This window comes from Aulonocara sp. 'chitande type north' Nkhata Bay, linkage group LG8 (assembly GCF_057382095.1).
Source record: "Aulonocara sp. 'chitande type north' Nkhata Bay isolate Kocher_YH1m ecotype deep benthic linkage group LG8, A_spYH_male_GT1.1, whole genome shotgun sequence".
Classification (NCBI taxonomy): Eukaryota; Metazoa; Chordata; class Actinopteri; order Cichliformes; family Cichlidae; genus Aulonocara; species Aulonocara sp. 'chitande type north' Nkhata Bay.
In genome coordinates this window covers 24384756-24405776 of record NC_141351.1, presented here as the reverse complement: position 1 = coordinate 24405776, position 21021 = coordinate 24384756, and the positions used below count along the sequence as shown (strand labels likewise).

At 41.4% G+C, this 21021-nt stretch overlaps 1 protein-coding gene across 2 annotated transcripts in view; it reads left to right on the top strand.

Moving 5' to 3' along the window:
- map2k6 (mitogen-activated protein kinase kinase 6) overlaps positions 1–21021 on the top strand; it is a 40989-nt gene that overhangs the window by 402 nt on the left and 19566 nt on the right. For both annotated transcript variants that reach the window (XM_086304471.1, XM_086304470.1), the window contains 2 exons: positions 19025–19091; positions 20760–20808. In XM_086304471.1, coding sequence (XP_086160597.1) covers positions 19025–19091; positions 20760–20808 — 116 coding nt within the window. The remainder of the gene's footprint in view (positions 1–19024; positions 19092–20759; positions 20809–21021) is intronic.

Genomic DNA, 21021 nt, shown 5'->3' with positions numbered 1-21021 from the left:
GCAAAACTAGCGATATGCAATCACGGCTGCACGAGCTGCAACGTGCACCGCTGCAGGTCGAGAACGGCCGGTGCATTTTAAAGTTAGACGGCTAAGAAGGGTCAGTTGCATTTCCTGTTTGAGATCTTCCCCTTTGCACAGTTCCTGGTAAGACGATGCTGTGTGGACTCACTAGTACTGGCGCTATTAGCAGCGCACAGGCAGGGATGTAGAGCACGGGGCGCCTTAATAGTCACGAGATAGACGGTCTTTATTAGGAACTCTGCACGAGTTGACGCGTGGCGCGTGCACGCTTTTCGGGGTAAATCATGAAAGCCTTGTCGCGTGCAGGGCTCTAAATATGTGGTTTGGTGCATAGGGGAGGGGGTGGTGGGGGGTGGCATGACGTGACAACCTGCAGCTGTCAGTGGACAAGTTTGTGTGTTTGTAGGCTGCAAATTTGTTTCAGGTCGTGAGGAGAGAAAATGCAACAAACTGATGGCAAAGCGACCCGCGAGCTTTAAGGTGGAGGGTTCAGGAACAGGGCGCACTCTCTGCGCTTTGCAAAGTGTGTCAGCTGCTGCTTCTGTCCAGCAACTGGATATGTGTCAAACCCCTGGGTGTCCACCGATGTGCAGCTTTCCCCCCTCTGCATGCCTGTCACACTTTTGACCCAACTTTACCACCCTGCAGCAGCAAGAGGTGGAGGAGGAGCTGTGCTCAGCTTCCCCCCTGCAGCCTCTTTAAGATCATCAGTGAATGGAGCTTGCAGTGGAAGAGCCAAACAGCTGCAGTGAGAGCAGCTCGGGCCTTTTTTCTCTCCCCTCACCGTGATTTCCAAGAAGTGCAAAGTGAGGCTGGTTTGTTGCACAACATGCAGCATTCTCTCTCTCTCTAACACACGCACACATGCACGCACTGAGAGGCTGCACAGGAGGTGAACAGGTAGGAGAGAGCAAGAGCCCCCCTAATGGTCAGATCCTGTTTATCTGCTCCAGTTGAGTGTCCACCCACACGGAGGAATTGTCTTGTTGCAGCCAGCTTATCACGTGGTGAATAATGCAACACGTTTTATTTATGTTTTGTAGATGAATGAGTTGGTTTGGGACTTTCCTGAGAGCAGAAGTCGGTTTCTGTTGTCATCCATTGACGTCGGTAGAAGCAGAAAACTGCACATGTGCAGTCGCACGAAAAGTGGATGTAGGCCCAGTTAAGATCTCGTCTTTGATTTAAAATGACATCCACTTGGTCACCTTTCAGCTGAGAGATGATTTGGTGATCGCTCTGCAGCTTTTCTCAGTAGGTGAATATATTTACTGATGTCTGCACGATGACAAGTCATTATAACATCTGCTCAAAGCTTCTGACATCTTGGACCTGACAAATATTTCTCCTTTAGTGTGAAACAGTAAACATCACAACAGTAAAAACTAGCCTCAGACCGATCATTTAAATGAAATGCAAACAAAAAAACAAAACAAATTAAAAAGATGTGTTGTTTCTCTGACTTTCTGTGGATTAGTATCAATACTAATAGATAAATACGCTCTCGTAGTACATTTGTAAATGATTAAATTTCTGATTAAAAACTCCACTGAGGTTTGCAAGAACCCTTCGGCTGATCACAGAGCACACAGCGTTATCGCCACAGGCTAAAGACGGAAAAGTTGGCAGCATTGTTAACGGGGGCACATTTTGCTGGCTGGCTGGCCAGGTCGCGCCCCCAGGTGTGTGTGTGTGTGTGTGTCTATGGTTGCGCTGAGCGAGTATTTTCACCTCATGCTGCAGAGGTGCGCTGTGTATTTGCATTTTATGCATCAAAAGCTGTTCCTTAAGCTACATTTTCAGACAAAATTCTGAGAGATATTTGCAGAAAGTGAAGTTAAGAAAACAGATTTTGGAAATGTTGGAAAGTGCGGCTCTTTCTTCTTCATTTTCTTCTTGGCTTTTTACATGCTGTGTCACATATGTGATTAGATTAAAACAGATTACAAAATGTGATCTTTTATAGACCGATGAAATTACAGAGCTGTGTATAAAAGAGTTAAAAATAGCTCCACCAACTACTATGGTAAAAATCTGTTCAGACATGAATACATCAGGATGAGAAAAAATACATTTTAATATGAAATAAAAGGACTCCTAAAGGCCTTTTACCTAGAACACATTTTGTTTATTGCAGCTTTGTACACTAGGGTAATATAGAGCAGTAATAAGTCAACTATAGCAATTATGTAGACCTTTGAAAAAAAATTTTTTATAATTTACTTTGTCGCACATCATAGTACGCTGGTTATCTTTGGGTTTTCATAATTGTTACGGCTCTGATTTCTAGTGAAATTCTCATACCAGAGATGTTGGAGCCAACAAATATTTTGACTCGAACAGACAAAATACTGCTCAAATACAGAACTGAATAGAGTTCAGAGGTGCTTATTGAATTTTCTGACCTGCTATGTAAACAGGAGAATCCAGCGTTTTCTCGTGGGTTTATATTCTGTTTGTTGCAGGAGTGCATATGCACGCATGCAAGAAATCATTGAAAAATATCTATGAAGTGTATGTATCTATGTGTACGCTTTGCAACATAATTTATGGTTGGTTATCACACCCAAAAAGTCTATTTTCATGAACTATATTTCATCATTATTCATCACAATGTTGCGTTTATTGGTTACATTACATTACATATTACTTGCTATCAATAGCCTCATAATTTATGTTGTGATATTTCAAGAAAATTTGTAGTAATGCCATTTATGACGATATAGAGGTAACTGAAGCGCACAGGAACCAACAGTTATTAGTGCAAACTAGGTTAAAGGGAAGTTTCAACCAGCGACTGTCATTGATGATAAAGCAACTTTCAGCTGCTCCCTTATTTTTTTTTTAAGGGGTCGTCACAGCAGACACATCAGTATGATAAACTACCCAATGTGCCAGCAGCAGAAAAAGTAGAGCAAAGTACCCTGGGTTAGGGCTGTTCGATATAACGATATATATCGGATGACGATATAAAAACGTCTATCGTTTCATTTTACGCCATCGTTTGTTTCGTGGTGTCGCAAAATAAACTGTTTACGGCAATATTTTTTCATCGTTTTGATGGTCACTGTAGTGGCTATATTAATTTCTTAAAGTTCTCTCTTTCTCTTATATTTAATATAACCACACTACAGACGGACAAGCACCTGTTTTTATGCGTTGTCGTTAGCAACAACGACAGTAAAACCATCGTGTGTCCGCTTGTTTATTTTCCACATAAACCTTTCACAATAAAGCTCAAGATCCTGTTGAGACTTTTAAAAAAAAAACCTGAATCACGTGAAAGATGCAGAGTATTTACGGATAAGAAGCAAAAAAGAGCCGTCAGGTGCTAAAAAGTAAACCTTTTCCCCGCAGCACGCCGTGTAATAAATACTCACAAAGAAAACGGCGGCCGTTACAACTTATATCTAAAAATGCATCATTTAATGCATCGGTTAAAACACTCGACTCCAGGTACACGACGCACAGCTGGAAACACTTCACGCAAGTCGAGCTGCCCGAGATTCACAGAATTTACAGAAAATGTTAAATCTTTGTGATTTATATCGTTATCGGGATGTTTTATATCAGGATATGAGATTTTGGTCATATCGCACAGCCCTACCCTGGGTAGTGTTTTCTCTGGACATTTTAAGTAAAAGTAGAAAGCAACTGCTTACTAAAGTAACTCTGGAGCTGCACAGTATTGCCAGATAATAAAATTGAAATTTTTTACTTTAATTTACTTTCCACCTGAGATGTTGTATCTTGGGCCGAGTTTTTTAACCAGTTGCTTTTTGACCTCCCATATAACTTCAGGTGTTCAGTAGTTTCCATCCGCAGCTTGTTCTTCCTGTCATACGAGTTCAACTCAAGCTAAATATTATACCAGTATTATTGTGCATGGTTTGATATGGCACAGCCCTATTCCATGTGTTGGGTTGATACATTTTAGTAATGCCACACTGTTTCTTTAAAACTTTCAGTTCCCTTTCCACTTTATTCCGCAGCTGTTCCAGACCTTTTACCAGAGCAACATAAGTTAGTGTCAGCAGAAAATAAAGTGAATTTTAACACATACCATCTGTGTACAATATGAAGAGTTAAAAGGGCCCAGTGCTGAACCTTGTGGAACCCCAGAAGTGAACCAGAGTCAGTGTTATTCATTTGTACATACTGATGTGTATCATCAAGGTAACTATGTAACCATTTCTCTTTAGTTTCCATTAGTAATATGTGAACTACACTCATATGCAATGTATGTTCCTCTATGCTTTTAATGAATAACAAATACAGGCCTAAAATGAGACTTGAAGAGAACATTAAGGCCTACCTGGAGCCCACATTACCACAGCAAATGTCTCCCCTCTCTCTAAACACTGAAAGATTTACTGTGAAATGTAAGGACGTGGCTCCGGATGGGATTTAAATTACAGCGAGAGCGGCAGCTTCACAGGAAAACAGGAGGTAATTTCAGCTGTAATTATTGCCTGGGAGGGGCTCAGAAATTGCTCACATATGCATTCTAGACTGGATTCAAATGATTAGGGGAGGTAAATATTCAAATGTTTCATCTCCCCAAGAGAAACGACTCGTGTTCTTAAATGTTGGTCAGTCAAATGTTTTAAGAAAAACTAACGTTGACAGAAGTGTGACTGAAGAAGAGAATGTGATGAGGTTTGAGCTGCCTCTCCTTCTGTTCTGACACGGCTAAAAGTCTTGCTGCTGCTTCTACTTGAATGTTGCCCAACAAGGTTTTTACCCTGACTGCTGTGCACTGTGCACAGTGACGGCCCTCCCAGCTCGTGTCCCGCCTGCAGCCCCGGCCGGCCCTCGCACCCCTTGCACAAATGTCCCGTTTGTCATGCAAATGGAGGCTGCGTTTTCAGCTGCGCGGATACTAAATTTGCTGTTTCGACGGACTGATTGTTGGTCTGCTTCCAGTTCTGTAGTGGCTTTTTCCCCCCTCTTGCAGTTACAGTAGAGTTGTTCAGAGCATTGTTCAGATGATCCACTGGATCCAGACAACAAATCATTCCTTTTTATTCCAGCCCTGTTGTGTAGAGAATAATGAGATATTCCAGAGTGTGTGTGCTGTGCAGAAAATGTCTCAATGGAAGCAGGATTTGAGATTTTCTTGCTGAGGCGAGATGAGAATGAGGGCGAGGATCTCATTACACAGCTCTGCACTGTAAGATAGTGAAGGCAAATAAACTGAGTGCAGATGGATGCAGATGTTAATGTACTCCTTGTAATTGCTGCATGTTTACCCGTGGGCTTTTTGACTCCAACCTGCAGCTCTTCTGTCTGTGCTGCTAAATTTAGAATTGCCTGAAAAATATATGAAGATTGATGATCAGTCCTCCTGCTTACATGCCAGCTCCATAAAACACTGAGCACCATGCATTTGAAATCATCCTTTCGCCCCTTCAGTGGGGCGATGTGTGACTGTCTGGATTTGAATGCTGAACGTCTGCCTGAAGACAATTTAATTATTCTCCAGCATTTCACTCCTCATTTAGACGACAATGTAGAAAAGTGGTTTTACTGGCAGCTATTTTCTCTAGCTAGAATTTAAAACCTGTATAAATTGTACGAGTTCAGTCTGAAGGTACTCTTCATGCTGACATTACCCAGCAGTCAACAGCTTTTATCCATTTATTTTTTTAAGCACTTGTGTTGAATAAAACAACCCATCACCGGTTGCAGTTAGCACCTCGGCAGTGGACGGACAAAAAGGACAATTTCAGCCGGGTTATGTTTGGTTACATGTTTGTGCACATACCGAAAGAAAATACATTTTTTTTGATGGCTGGATTTAACAGAACATTTAGGTAATCACAGTTATAACATGTTTCTCCTTTGCTCGTTTGGTTCTTTTTGCATGTTTAATCATCAAATCATCATATTTTACTGAGGACAGTCTGAACCTTCAGCTACTGACCCTGAACTGTCCCAGTGTCAGTTCATTAATGTCTCTTATGTTTTGTCCACCGTGCACTGTAACAGCTAGATTTCTCAATGAGAGTACTTCGTGCAGATGGCTGCAATTTTAATGACGCGGTTTAAAATGGGTTGTTTAGCCTTGATTTTGTTGTGGCTCGGTGTGTTTATAATTGTAATGGACTGCCCTTTACAGTACTGTTTTAAATGTACATTTAACTTTTCTTTTTCTCTAATTTGTGCACGTGTGTGTGTGATTGGATGTAAAGACAATGAACGGACTCTCATGTCCTCTGCCTTTGATCCTTGTTTTTCTTTTCTTTTTTTGAATTGATGAGTAACCAATTCCATCAGAGTTGTTTGCCTGTTCATTCCACATGTTCTGGCTCCGGCCGTGGATCGAATTTTGACTTGGGATGGACGAATACATTTCCTTGGCATCACAGGGCAAAATGTGATATTTTCATATTGTTATTGATGGCTCCAGGGCCATCAATGTAACTGTCTAATCAGGTTTTCATTCTGTCACAGCTTGGCACCTTGGGAGTGATAAAGATGCACGTGGCAGAAATGTGTCTACCGGTGTGTCGGCTACAAAGAAAGGCCAACCTGAAAAGTATTTTAATCCATAGTTAATGTGGCAAAACCTAACCAAAAACTGACAGCAATGAATATCTTCAGATTTACTCCCCGAGTTTGTCATTTATTTGACCCCCCATGGTCTTCTCTTTATGTGGCTTCTCTTTATCTCAACACATTACATGTCCTATTTTAGTATTTTCCCTCAATTTGCAAAGCTTTAACATCAAAACATTGTGATTGGTCAGTTGCAGGAGCAACACAAACAGCCATATGTAATCTAAAACAGGTCAAAGATGTTAATTTCGGTTTATCTTACAAGGACGCTTAATGCAAGGACACGGTCTCCCATATTAACTGTATGGATGCAGAAATTATAGTTCATGCCGCATCGGTGACTCAGTCTTTTTAAGTGTTCTGGAGGTGAAGACCTATTTGTTGACCATCATGAGTACAAGAGGCAGTCAACACTCTTCCCCGCTGGTGGGTACATTATTAAAATAGCCGTATTTGTCATGTAGCCTGTCAGACTTGAGTCACTTTGGAATTGCTGTAAAAATGTAGCCGCTTTGACTTTGACTCTGAAAAGTGCTTGATTTAAAAAAAAAAAAAAGCTGGGCTGTAGATCAGTAAAAGGATTCAAACCTCATGTTATTTACATTTTTAGACAGTATCTCAAGGGAGGGGCTGTGTTTTACGCAATATTTTAGTCCCTAGACTGAATTTGAAGGTGGAAAAAAGCAAGCACTTCAAGAAATTGTCTTTTTTTTTTTCTGTGGCTATTTTGAATGCTTGCTTATACGTTTGTCATTACTGGTTTGAAAAATAGCCCAGTAATTAATCACTGAATATCTATCCACATGCACATTGGTTGGTTTTGCCCCTGGATTGTCCAGGATGTTGGTTCCCAACTACGTCAGTAATTTATCTATTTTTTGATATACGTTGAATTCATGTCGTCTGTAGTTGTTCACATGAAAATATTCTCCAACTTGTTGAGCAACAAATTAAAAAATAGCACTAGGAAGATGCCAGTCATCCAGGTCATGGTAATCTAATGCGCTTGGAAAGAAAAGCGACTGAACTAATTTATGTATGCTTCACCCCTCATACAATCCACCTACGATCCAGTTTTGAGATCCTTCCCAGGCGCCTTAACGCCCGCTCACATCTTGCCTCAGTTGATCTCAATCGGTCACATGATGGGGTGAGGCAAGGTCTCACAATGGTTTCACCTGAAATCTTGGCTGATAATGACTCACACAGTTTTTCACACCTTGACTTGTGTGATGGGGCACATGATCGATAGTGGGTCAACGGCCCATTAAAGGGACAAAGAAGCTTCCGGATGAGAGGTGAAAAGTCCTCAACAGACTTGAAGTCCACTCGCTTTTCTTTCCAGTCGTCTAAGAGAAGCTTTAAATGTTTTTTATCTAAACTTGTGACGCTAGTTTGACCCCATGGGACAACTCTATTGGCAAACCAGTCAGTTAGCCAGCCAAGTAGACACAAAGCGAAGTGTTTAAGCCAGCAAGATCTTTGATGTCCCCACATATTTAAGCCTTGGGAGGCCTTGCAGTCTTGTTCTCAGGTATTTGACCTGGTTTCAGCCTGTTGAAACAGCATTTGTGCTCTGAAGTGACCTGAAGTCGACACCCCGCTTTCTGCGAATCATTCAGGTTGAACTGAGTGCAAAGGAAGTGTAGCAGGAGCCAGTGACGACATGATTCCCAAAGGAGGTTCCAACAGCTGTAACCTAAAGGAGCTGCAATCTTTGGAAGTGTAGAGTATCTCACAAACTGCCAGAGCGGTCGGAGGGGGGACAAACAGCCGAGGGGCTCTGGCTGGAGTTATTTTCAAACCAGCCACCAGCCGCCCTCCCCTCTGTGCTGCTGTCTTTTACTGTCCTTGTGTCAGTATTTGTTGTTTGCTTCCTCCCTCCCTCTGTGATTGATCTCTCTTCCTCTGGCTCTGTGGAATTCCATTGAGGAACTCTTGGGATTGTTGGAATTCCAGCCGGAGTGCATGTGTGGGTTAGCAGCTGGCACCATGCGTTCCCCCCGTCATCCGGGCTCATTAGCCCTCAGGCCCTCACACATTGAGGCTTTCTGTATGCACTCTGCCTCTGTTTCTGCAGCACTGTCTTTCCTGCAAACATTCTTCTCTGCATTATTTCCTTTTTTCTTGCTCTCAAACTGTCATGCATGACATGCAAGGCTGGTTGCATGCTCATGCTGGGTGGGGCAGAAACTGGAAGCATTGTCTCCCTCGGCTCTTCTCTTGTCACCGTCACTTCTTGAGACGGAAATAATTGCGTGTGTTATATCTAATTACTCACCTTCCTTGTTCTCGCCGGTTTCAGTGGGAACAAGGAGTGTCTCCGTGCAGGCGCTCATCTCCCGTGGCCTCCCTCTGGCATTTCACTGCATACTTGAGCTCATGTGCTGCAAATCACCGGGAATGATATGTACTGCTGTTTTTAATTAACCCACACTGCCACTACCACAGTGTTCAAGTTTGATATTGAGCTCAGCAAGAATAAAAGGAGTTGTGCATGTCAGTTATGTAACATAATCTGAAGAAAGAATAGTTTTAGCTTGCTCACTACACTTCCTTGTATGCTTTGAAATGCCTTTTTATGCAAGTACTTTACTGACGGGCAGTCTTGAGTTATAAGCACTTTAGTTTATCATGCTATGCTATGTTATAATTCCACTCCACTACCTATCAAACTGAAATATAGTAGTTTGCACAAGTCGGCACCAAAGTCAATGAATTACCAGGACTCTGCATCAAAGCAGGAAGAAAGTAGCTAAATGGAAAGACTGTGTTCACACTCTTTCTCTTTGAGGCATTCAGATCTGATAAGTTTGAGTTGTTTCCTCCTTTCAATCCAAATTCTGTATTACAGTTTCCATGCTGGCTTTTAAGCCTTTAACTTTCCCTTAACATGGATTTTTGGTTTAGCTTTACATTGTCTGTCTGGCTACAACCTAAGTGGTAGCTCTCGCTTTGCAGCAATTTGTTCTTTAACCTGGAATAAAATGGACTGTATGTATAAAGTTTTTGCTTGAGTGCTAAAGTTTTCTAGTGTGTGTAAAAGGTCTGCATGGTTAGAAAACCCAAAGTCCACTGCAAAGTGAGCTGTTTTATAGGAAATGCTGTTTGTTTGGCTCGCCTTCGGATGTGAACCAAATAAGCTCTTTATTTTTTATTGCAATATCCAATGTTTTAGGAGGTAGCACAGTTAATGTGTGTAATGTTAGCATTATCGTTAACTGTCTGCATGAATGCCAAAGCTGTGTGGAGTATGTGTAAACTTTAAAATCTGATCTGAAGCCAGTGAACACTGACCTGTTGAGGGCTACTTTGTAGTGCAACCTAAACTTAGCTAGCATTGGCTAGCAGAGACTTTAGCTGTCATGATGCAGGTAATTTGGGAAATGCTAACAACGCTGCATGAAAATATTGTGTACCATGTAATGTAGCGTTTTCTTTGTGTTAGCATTTCTTTTTTGTGTTAGCATTTGTAAACTGTTAGGTAGCCTGGACTCATAGAATCTGCGGTTACGTTACATAACCAAGATATCAAGGCGTGGCCCTTAAATGATGGGGTATAAAAAGTTGCAGTGTGAGGAAAAGCGTCTGAATCTCTTCTGGTAGATGTAAATTTAAACGAGAGACCTGCCAATGAGCAGGTCCCTCATTTAAATTCATTTCCCTCATTTGTCCTTTTACTTGAAGAGTGTAGCAAAAATTGTGAAATTGCTGATTGTCAATTTTTGGCACTATAACATCCTTACTTGAAGCATAATTTAAGGATGTGGTCTTGTATTTTGTTACAAAGCTGAGCTTGTGCATTTTCCTTCCAGCCACAGAGATTACATAATGCTCTGCCCCTCCAACCCTCCACCACCTTCTCTCGGCTTCTTTCCTACACCTCTGTTTGCTCCTCTCTTCTTGTCATTTCTCATCAGAGTTGCAGCAGATTTTGAGCTGTGCAGCCCTCAAAATGCATCTAAAGCAGCGCTTTAGATGCATTTTGCACCTACTGCCCTTATTGTTCATGTTGGCCCTGCTGCATGTTGCCACTGATTTTGCTGGAATATGCCATGCATGTTAATATTCCCGCAATAGTGTGGAGAATAACGCTGTCTCCTGGCTTTGAGGAACATGTTGTCTCTTGTCTCATGATCTCCTTGCTGCTGTAAGGCAGAAGCATTTTTCACTTGTGGAGGAAAAAGGATGCTGTCGCTTCAGTGTGATCACACAGTGAGGCTTTTGTCCTGACACTGAGGTCAATCATCTGACAAACTTCCAGGTCTGCTTAATGCATACAACAGTGCTAATCTTTCCTTTCTCTTAATGTGGAACTTGTCGTTACTTCCGCTACAGAGGTTGTGTTTTTATTTGTTTGTTACCAGGTTACCTTTTAAATCCAATTCAAGTTCCATCAGGCTGAGAAGCACGGATGAGTTGTTGTTATTGCCGGTTCTTGTTCTCACCTATAGAGAATATTATGTTAAAAAGTGCTATTGGCCTTTTATGCAAAAGTTAAATATGAACTCATTACTTCTGTTCTGCTGTGGTTTCTTTGACTGTGTTTAGTGCTTAAACTGATTGTTTATCATGTTGCATCTTTTTTGAATAGTGATAGAATCCACCCATGTCTCCTAAAGGGAAACACTAGTGTTGTTCGTATCTTTTCTTCCTGTCAGTTTTAAATTTGCATTCACAAATCTTTTGCAAGTAATAATAATTAAAAACAGCGTTAAACTATTGAAATGAAATGGTCCGTGTCCTGTCAGCTTTCATTGTTTGTGTTGCACTTAGTGTGAAGTTACTGTAACAGCAGGAAGTGGAGTTTTTGTAGTCATTCCAGTCAGCTAGCGAGAAGCATTTGTGGCAAATTAGCAGTCATGCTTTGGCGTCTCAAATCTCTCCATCATATAAATATCACTTTATCTCCTTAAATATCTTTTGGCCTTGTCCAGGCAGCACTCACTTTGAATGCTGTTTTAGTATGCCAGCTGATGTTAAAATGGAGAAAAAACAGTGGCAGTTGTCAAGTGGATGGTTTGATTCATTCATGCTTTAATGCTGTATTTTTATTTTTTTGTAGTTTCTTTATAATATACTGCTGTAGACATTGTATATTCCGGTAAAATGTAGACATGGAGGGATCTTTGGATCTTCATCAACGGACTGATGTGTTAAAGCAAGTCAAAGAGAAATTACATGTTTATTTTTATGGTGCTGTGAGCGCAGAGCAAAAGCTGGTAAATCTGAGCTTCTATAAAAGGACTAAATTTGTGAATATGCTTCATTAATTGATGTATTTGTTACATTATAACAGGAATAAATTTAGGATTTTCCTCTGCTGTATTTTTATCTGTTCCTCCTTTCTGAGCACAGTTTATTAAGATCTCCATCATACAGGCCTCGAGACTGGTTGGTGACCTCCCGGAAATCGGTAGTGTTTTAGGAAAAAAAGTGTATTTCCTGACCGGCTGGTGATTGGTTCCTGGAGGTTTCTGGCTGTTGCCAGGTGAAATCACCACAAATCTCAGTGTGATTCGTTTGGTTGCCTACCATTTGTGTAGAAGATGGCAATGTGTCTGGAAACACTCGCCATTTACTCTCTGAGATGTAGTGAAACTTTTAAGTTGGAAGGGTAGAATGTTCTCTTTCAAAGGAAAGGCTGTGCTAATATTGTAACATATTTACAAAGGTGGAACTTTTACTTTTAAGGCAAACATTCTTCTTTTTCAGTTTGCATCAAACTTTTCAGGTGCAGTACAGGTGTTTGAGCATTTGCAGACAAGTCGCTGTCCATTTGTTAACAACCAAAGTTGTTAAAAGTTGTGACACTGTATGTCTCCTTGCAACCTTGCACACTAGCAATTGACTGGTAGACTGGTTGTTTGCAGATTGTTGGCACCAGGTCTCTAGGCATGTGGTTGACACTTGATATTGAACTTACTCTACAATAGCTTGTGTTGTATAACCATATCCATAATAACCATGTGGTCTCTGTTAGAAATACTATAACTACAGTCCCTCCCCCCCAGTGGGAGCATCTTTGGTGCTCTTGGTATCTTGCCTGTGCTATGTTTCTTATCAGGTGAATAAACTAAGGCATGTTTTACAATATATCCAGTAAATGCAGTCCTCACTATTTCAGGCAGTGTTTTGCTGCCAAGGAGGAAGGCTAAGATTAGCCAGGTAGCTGCTGTGATAAGCATCAATGGATGTTGCAGACAAGTTTAGCTAACATAAACCAGAATAAAAGTGTTTTATCTAATGAAGCCTGTTTGACTGAATGATGATTTAGGCTACTATTTGATTCCTAAAAGGATTGTTTGGTTTTTGGATCAAATACTCTCCTAAGCTGTCTTTCTTCTATCTGATCTTAAGGTAATGTGCACGCTATCCCATTAAGTAAAATACTTTTGTGAAGGGAAGAAATCCCCTAATTTATTCCAGGGCTTATCTGTCCACTTGCTTAATCGTTATGAACTACCCATTAGCTGTTTCTGCAGCTTAGCTAAGTTGCCGTTAGCTCACTATTTATATCTTACTTGCTAACATATCACAAACAAAATCATATATGGGGGAATGGTAGCTGACTAGCTTCCCAAAACTCTGATACTTATCTCAGTGTAATATCAAACAGTTCATAGACTGTAACAAAGCAGAGATTTGAAGCTAACATTTGGAGTGGCTGCTAAGGGAACGGTTAGCCAACTAGCTGTAGTTTTGGCTATACAATTAATATACAGGTACAGTTGTTGTTATTTTGCTGATACTCAGGTGTACAGTATCTACACTGGTCTGTCTGCTGTTGGAGATATACATTAGATACAGAGGAATATAATAGCAGAGGATACTAGCTTTATACTACACTGCAGTTCACTTCACAGCACCATTGATAAGAATTGTTTATGGGGATTGTGCAACATTCCTGTAATTATCTATGCAAGTATTTGGGGGGAAAGGGGGATTTGTTTAGTTGCTAATGTGATAAACCACTTTAATAAAACATAATTGTCTCCTGGTCTCCTACTGAAACACACTGGCTGTGTTTTTTTTTCAGGAGTGGAACTCATTTGAAGCTTTTAACCAAGAATTCTTTGACTAATACCTAAAATTCCTGCCAGGAATGAAGTATTTCCTGAAGCTGCCTTGGCTGCCAGAGACCCACCAGACTTGTTAAGGCACATTGAAAACATACTTAAGTATGTCTCTACAAGGCTGTTGCTTAAGTGTGTTGTGCAGACTCCGTGCAGGTGTCATCTCTATGAGTGTTTTCTGGTCTTCAGTGTGAGTTGTTAGCACAGTGCTGGTTTCCAGTTGCTATTGTTGTCTGTGTAAATGCATGTAGGAGGGGCTCAAAGTGACATTTTGGTATAACAAAGCATCTTTGGAAAGTAGAGACCAGGAGGCCGGCAGCAAGAGGCCACCGGTGGAGGGCCGCATAGCACAGCGGCATCACACCCTGTTAGGAAAAAATGTGGGCACACAGGAGTGTGTTTGATCTGACTTAAGCTTTTTTATTTATTATTTTTTTAAATTACAGATCCGCTCACAGTCACTTGTGTGTATGTTTTATCTCAGGATAGCAATGTGAGAAATCCGAGTAATTGCTCTGGCAGTGCTCGTCAGCTTTTTGAAGAGCCACACCTTGAGTTTTCCTTTAAATAACATGTCACGACATCAAAGGGCAGCAGACTCTGTGGTTTCCTTAAATGTTACCTTTGAGCGTGCATCAGCTGCTCCAAGCATCGCATGCTTTTCCATCCATTCACCGGGAAGTACGCAAGCAGATCCAACATGACTGCCTGGCAGCAAACGCTGTGGTTTGATTACCCTTTGACAAGCAGCCTTCATGCTTTTGTGTCCTCATAAATTTATTAATGACAGTTTTTGCATAACTCTGCCGAGTTATACACATAGAAAAACTACAGCTTCACCCACTTTCTTAATTGTTCTGTCTGTTGTTGTCTCTGAGGGTCTAAAGGAACATGTTCAAATTTAGGATCTGAAGTTTGTATTTTAACATTGGGGTTGAATTTTGCCCCCAAATGTGGGCGATAAGCAGCAGCAGTGTATTCTGAGCAATGGTTAAATTAAGCACATACATTACATAAGGTCCCACAATATCAGTCACCATATGTAAAATTTGGCAGCACCTTATGATAAGAATCATCAATAAAAGGTGTTTTTTTTTAGGTTTATCTGTAAACATCATTGTCATGTCTGAAACTTGTTTAAAAGGGCATATTATGGGCCATGTGATATGGCAGTGATAAATCACAAGACGGTGAACTCAGACCGCTCTTCTTTTCCTGTTTCAGCCACTGTTTACTTTCATTTTCACTTGCTTATCTACTTTTGCTTTCACTAACAGCTGAGTTTGGTCAAAACTCACGGGTCAACTTTGAGAAGAGGTTGTGGTTTGAGTTAAATGTGTCCATTCACAACATGAAGAACGGTTAACCCATGTGTCAGAATATCACGCTGAGCAGATTTTCCTATGCATCTAATCGTGCTGCAGCGGGGCCTGCAGATCGGCAGCTGTGTTTGACTCTGCGGGAATGAGAGCGGGTCATCTTGTGGCCATTTTTCTGTGATAGTTTGACTGTTTAAGAAACCTTAACCAGTCCGTGCACGTCTCATTCACACATGACTTTCAACATGCCAGAAGTGTGAATGGCGACTGTGTCTTTGGGAGCTGCACAGTGTTGCTTTCTGACCGCAGCCACTTACAATAAAATGTGCTAACTTTGTCATTAGACTATTAATAAGAATTTCAGCACTCGCTGTTATGCGTATAGCACGTGGCTTTCTTCAGCATTTCGGATACACATGTGGGTGTAAACCTCTATGAGTAAAAAAAAAAACCCAAAAATCATTATGAGTACAGGAAGGAAGGAATTACGCAAGATCTACAGACATGTCTGTGCTCTCCACATGTTCATCATAAAGAAACAGGACAAGGACAATTCCTTATTTCATCCTCCAGGATGCTGTCTGCACATGATATAGCCTGTTGGATATATGGCTGTGTAATTATTGAGTGCACTTTTTGTGTGTGCATGTGTGTAATGTGCATTATAGACTACCTGTTGCCACATTGAAGTAGTTATTATCACTAAGGCCACATAGAAATGTGTCCATACACACTGAAATGAGCAAAAGTGTCTTTAGATTAATAAAAAACAAACTGAAATGACACATTGAGCTCAAACAGCTGTTGTTTTGTCAGTTTGATGAAACTCACAACCCACATGAAGAACAACAGTACAGACACACGTGTTTATTGCAAGGACAGAATAAAACCTGGGCGTAGCTTCGGGGTCAGAAAAAGGAAGCCTGCGTGGAAGTGCATCAAAGCTGCGTTCTATCTGATTGCTGTGGTTGCAAAAAGGCTTCTGGTTCTACAGAAGTCTGTGAGCCGTTTCCTGCCCAGTTTCCGGTTCCAGTTACTCATTTTGGTTCATTAAAAAAAAAAAGAAGTCCATTCTGAAAATATTTCAAAATGGAGGGTTTGTGTTGTGAAACCACACATTCATTGGCTAACGAGTGGTCAATTACAAGTCTTGTTATTTTTTTTAAGGTGAAGGTGATGAAGAGGCTCATCTCAAGGCTCTAAAATGAGACGATGATCTCTCAGTAACTACAGCCATCTATTATGGAGCTGTAGTTTACTTATTTAGTGCTTTTCTACTTTAAGTGCTTCTTAGTGCTTCTTTCACACGTTCATACAGTGCATTCATTCATTTCAGGCACTCACTCTGTTACCAGTTATAAATTATAATGAAATAAAAAAACCAAACTGAGCAAAAATAAGTGAAACTCTTTAATAACTGTTAACAAATGATTTAACGGCAGATTTGAGACTTTTCTGCGCGCGACTGCTCGCCTGTCGGATCAGTCCAGCGTTCACGTATCAGGAATTTGTCATAGTTCATTAGCTTACCAGCGGTGTGAGTGGTGTTTAGTGAATGCACATAAATGTGTGTTTGTAGCAGGATCCACACAACAGCTGGAAACAACGAGCTAAACTTCAGCTCCCGTTAATGTTTATTCACCGCAGGTTATTTTCATTACTGGGAATCGACAGTAATCTGACCCATATTTGGTCTTTATTGTGGTCAAATTTAACTGACAATTTACTCTGTAATTGATGTGAAATTGTAGAGCAAAGTTTCTGACTCCAGACATTTCTGTTATTTTTCAGACATGCATATTTGGATATTAGTGGGTCACTTCCTGTCCCGTTGAACATGCATAGACACCAGGGTTTCCTCTCATTTGTTTTGAGCTGCTAAACTGAAAGCAGGTGTCTCATACCAAAGGTCAGACCTGCATGTGGGTGTAAACTGCATGGTTTTGCTTTTTGTAGAGCAGGCTGATGGGGGTGAGCAGAGGCACAATATCTATCCATTTCTTCCCCCTAAGACCCATCTGGAAATGAATCTGACGATGAGCAAACTCTGAGGAGGTTGGAGTCAGTTGCTACCTGCAGACGAGGAGAGCATCGACACACTCGAGTGCGCGCATTAACGAGGCGTCTGGCCGTTAAACTGTCAGTGTAGCATCTCCACATGGAGCAAGCACACCTGGGCTCCCAGATCTCCTTTTCTCCTTCGGCTTCTTGTGTCTCAGTGTCAGTTAGGATCTGGATTCACCCACTGCATCCAAGCGTGAGTACGGATAAGATGCTGTATCAGCAGAAAATGGAAAAATGCAGACGTAAAGCACCGCATTGTAGATTGATCCAGGCCAGGTCAGGGAGTGCTAACTGCGGGATCTTTCGGTCCCTTTTGCAGCAGTGGGCGTTTTTGGCTTTTCAGTGGCCGGTTGCTGTTGAAGAAGTATGAGGTCATCTGTGTTTGAACAGTTGATCATCCTGGAGTGCAGATATATGCAGGTATTTCTTATGAATTTCCCGCTTTTAATGTTGTTGACAGCTGCACGTTGGCTGAATGGACAGAAAAATGCACATAATCAGGTTTACAGAGCGAGCGCTCTGGTGTTGCCGAAGGGGAGAAAACAAAGGCCGAGGAGGATGATGAACTGATCTCTCATCCTGAGCTATGTTAAGAAGTTAAGTATGCTTTCATTTTGGGGTACGCTCCACTGCCAGTGAACCCATCCTCCGGAGCCTCATGAGTCTGCTCTGTGCTGCTCTGAGCTTCACTCAGACTCCACTGTTACACAAGTTTGCACAAATACAGGGAGTTGCAGCAGATATGTGATTTACTGTAATTCAACCAAAACTGTCATCTTGAGGTTTTTGCTTCTAGAAGTGTCGAAAGAATTCTTCTCTTGGTTTGATGTCACAGATCTTTGATATTTGTTTGTATGGAAGTTTTAAGACAATCTCACAGTTTTGCAGTCATTGCAGGTAAAATGTAGTCATTTGTATGACTCTCAGACTCTATTATGAACAACTAAAATACATATACAATGTTGCCAGATTGTGTAGTTTCAACCCACATCTTGGAAACCCACAAACCAGTTCAAGGAGCTAACCTCGGCAGACAGATCAGGTAGACGATGAAGAAATCGTTGCTTCCACACTTCAGCTCTGTGTCACATGTGCAACAAAGTTGGAAAGATTTTCACCACTTTGAGTTTCATTAATCACAAATCCCTAAGTGAAACGTGATACAAACAAACAGTCCATTAAGTGAATTAAAACCAAATTTCTCATGAAGTTGGTCATCCTCCAGGTGGGACCACTAAGGATAAATTCATTGAAATCACTTCATCTCAGAATCTTCAGGAATGCTGAGAAGGCTGAGAGGTGGCAGGCTGGTGGATTGTTGCTGAGCCAGCAGTAATGAGCTTGTACTGGACTGCTGTGGTGATGAGAGCCTGTAACCTGTGAGCTCCGGGTAGTCACCAAAAGAATAGGGTTGCAGGCACGAGCAGGACGAGCTCCGGGGTGACGGAGTAAGGGCACTCAGACATGCTGAGGGAGCTCGGAGTAGAGCCGTTGCTCCTTCATGTCTAAAAGAGCCAATTGAGGTGGTTTGGGGCACGCCCAGCTGGGACGAGACGCCAGCAGGAACTGCAAAGTGCTGCTGGGGACAAGGACGTCTAGAATGCCCTGCTGAGCCTGCTGCCACAGCAGCCTAACTTTGGATAATTGGAAGATAATGGATAGGTTTTGCTTGTCAACAATTAGTTTGGGGGGAAAAAAAGCTTTTGCTGTTCTTTCACTGGGAGACAGAAATAGACTCCCCGGTGTCTGTCTCCCTCTGCCTCCTTTCTCCTCGTTCGTGCAGAGCTGCACATGCACAGCTGCCCTGTTGTACCATTAATGCTGGTGGTCAGTGTGGCTTGAATCATCAAGCTGTATCAAATACTCCCCAGTTGTAGTCAGTGGTTCTGACGACGTCTCCTGGTGTATTTTATTTCAAACTGTTCATGCGGCTGTAACTCTCACAGCTTCTCTCTCGTGTTGTTTTGTGTTTGTTTTCAGGTAAGAGGAAGCGGGTGCTCAAGCTCCCCAAGGAGGCGTTTGAGCAGGCTACCAGTACCAGCTCAGTGTAAGTGTCATTTCTGCAGAATGTTACTGAAACATGCACGCATGCTTCTATCTGTGTGATTATTTATCCCGGTTTGCACGTCTGACCCTTTCTTAAATCAAGTCAGAAAGCTGAATATGTGAAATGAAAATCTGTGCAGCAGCAGGAAATAGGAGGAGGAAGTTACGCTCCCACTAATACCATCTTTCTCTGTAAGCACGCTTTTACAGTCAGCCACACCCTCAAGCAGTGTGTGAACATGAAAGAGTAAATTTCTTTGGTCTTAATTACCCTGATAACTGCACGTTCTCGCCACAATAAAAGCCTCTGTTTGGAGCTCTTTCTCCACATTTTTGATAACATGAAGCTCAGTCTGCAGCTGACTTTTGATAAGAACAGGTTTTCTGCAACCAACAAAAAGAGTTAGTGTTCAGTGTATTTTTAAAGTGTGTCCTCTTCATTAAGAAACCTGCAGCTGCAGAGGCGTTTCTGGTTCAGAGCCAACTTGTAGATGAAATGTCAGAAACACTGTGGCTGCATTATTGTGTTTAACTGTGCTTCTCATTGTTTTTAAATTACAAAAGTATCTGTTTAATAGTGTAGTATTTTTCTGCTTATTTTAATTTCTTATTTTGTGTATTGCATCTTATTTAATATATCTAATTAATCTAATATTTTTATATAGTTTTGTTATTAGTTGTTTACTATGTTTTTTTCACTGTAGTATAAACAGGTTAAGCGAATAGTATAAAGCAGGGATGTCGAACTCCTGCAGGTTTTAGAAAACACCCTGTGTCAACACACCTGGATCAAAGATTAGTTCATTACCAGGCCTCTGGAGAACTTCAAGATATGTTGAGGAGATTTAGCAATTTAAATCAGCTGTGTTGGATCAAGGACACATCTAAACCCTGCAGGACGCCGGCCCTCGAGGCCTGGACTTCGACACCTGTGGTATAAAGGATGGACGCAGTTTCCAGTCCTGAAAAGTGGAGCTCTCTTCCACAGCATGTCTTTATCCTGTCTTCCTTCTCTCACCCTAACCAATCGCAGCAGATGGCCCCGCCCCTCCCTGAGCCTGGTTCTGCTGGAGGTTTCTTCCTGTTAAAAGGGAGTTTCTCCTTCCCACTGTCACCAAAGTGCTTGCTCATAGGGGGTCATATGATTGTTGGGTTTTTCCCTGTATGTATTATTGTAGGTTCTATCTTATAATATAAAGCACCTTTAGGCGGCTGTTGTTGTGATTTGGTGCTGTGTAAATAAAACTGAATTGAAGCCAGGTCTTGTTACATCCTGTCTCAAAACCAAGATCGTAAAAATACTCAGTTTTAGGTTTAATACCAAACAGATGTTGCTGCTTCCGTCTCTCATATACAGTCTGTGTTCTCTCCACTGGCTCTGATGGGGAAAAAGCTCAGTTATTTATTTCAAGATTCTGACTTTTTCTAATTTTAATCGCTGCTCCCAAAGCAAAGGACATTTACCTTACAATACGAAGCACTCTGAGGCGACTGCTGTTGGAAGTAAATAACATAAAATTGAAGTGAATTGAAAGCCAGAAGCATCTTTTCATAGTTGGTGGTTTTTGCAGAAGAATAAATTCTGCTGTTTTGTGCCTGAAATGTGCGACGTGTCCTCTAAAGAACACTTTAATCTGCTCATATGTAACCAAATGTTTTTGTGTTTCAGACCCCCCAGAGATTTGGATTCGAAAGCTTGTGTAACAATCGGAGAGAAGGTAATTTTATTCCTTTGGCTCATTTACTGTCTTCTTTTCCCCCTTTCCTAATCCCATTCAGGGTTTGATGCTTGTTTTTCCTCCTCTCGTCGCGGTCTCTTACATAACTTCTTACTTTTTTCCTCCTCCCAGTGTAATTTTGGTCGATCCACATAGGTTGGCTTAATCGCGGCTCTGTTGGCTGTAAAGAATGTCCTGATGAACATTACAGCC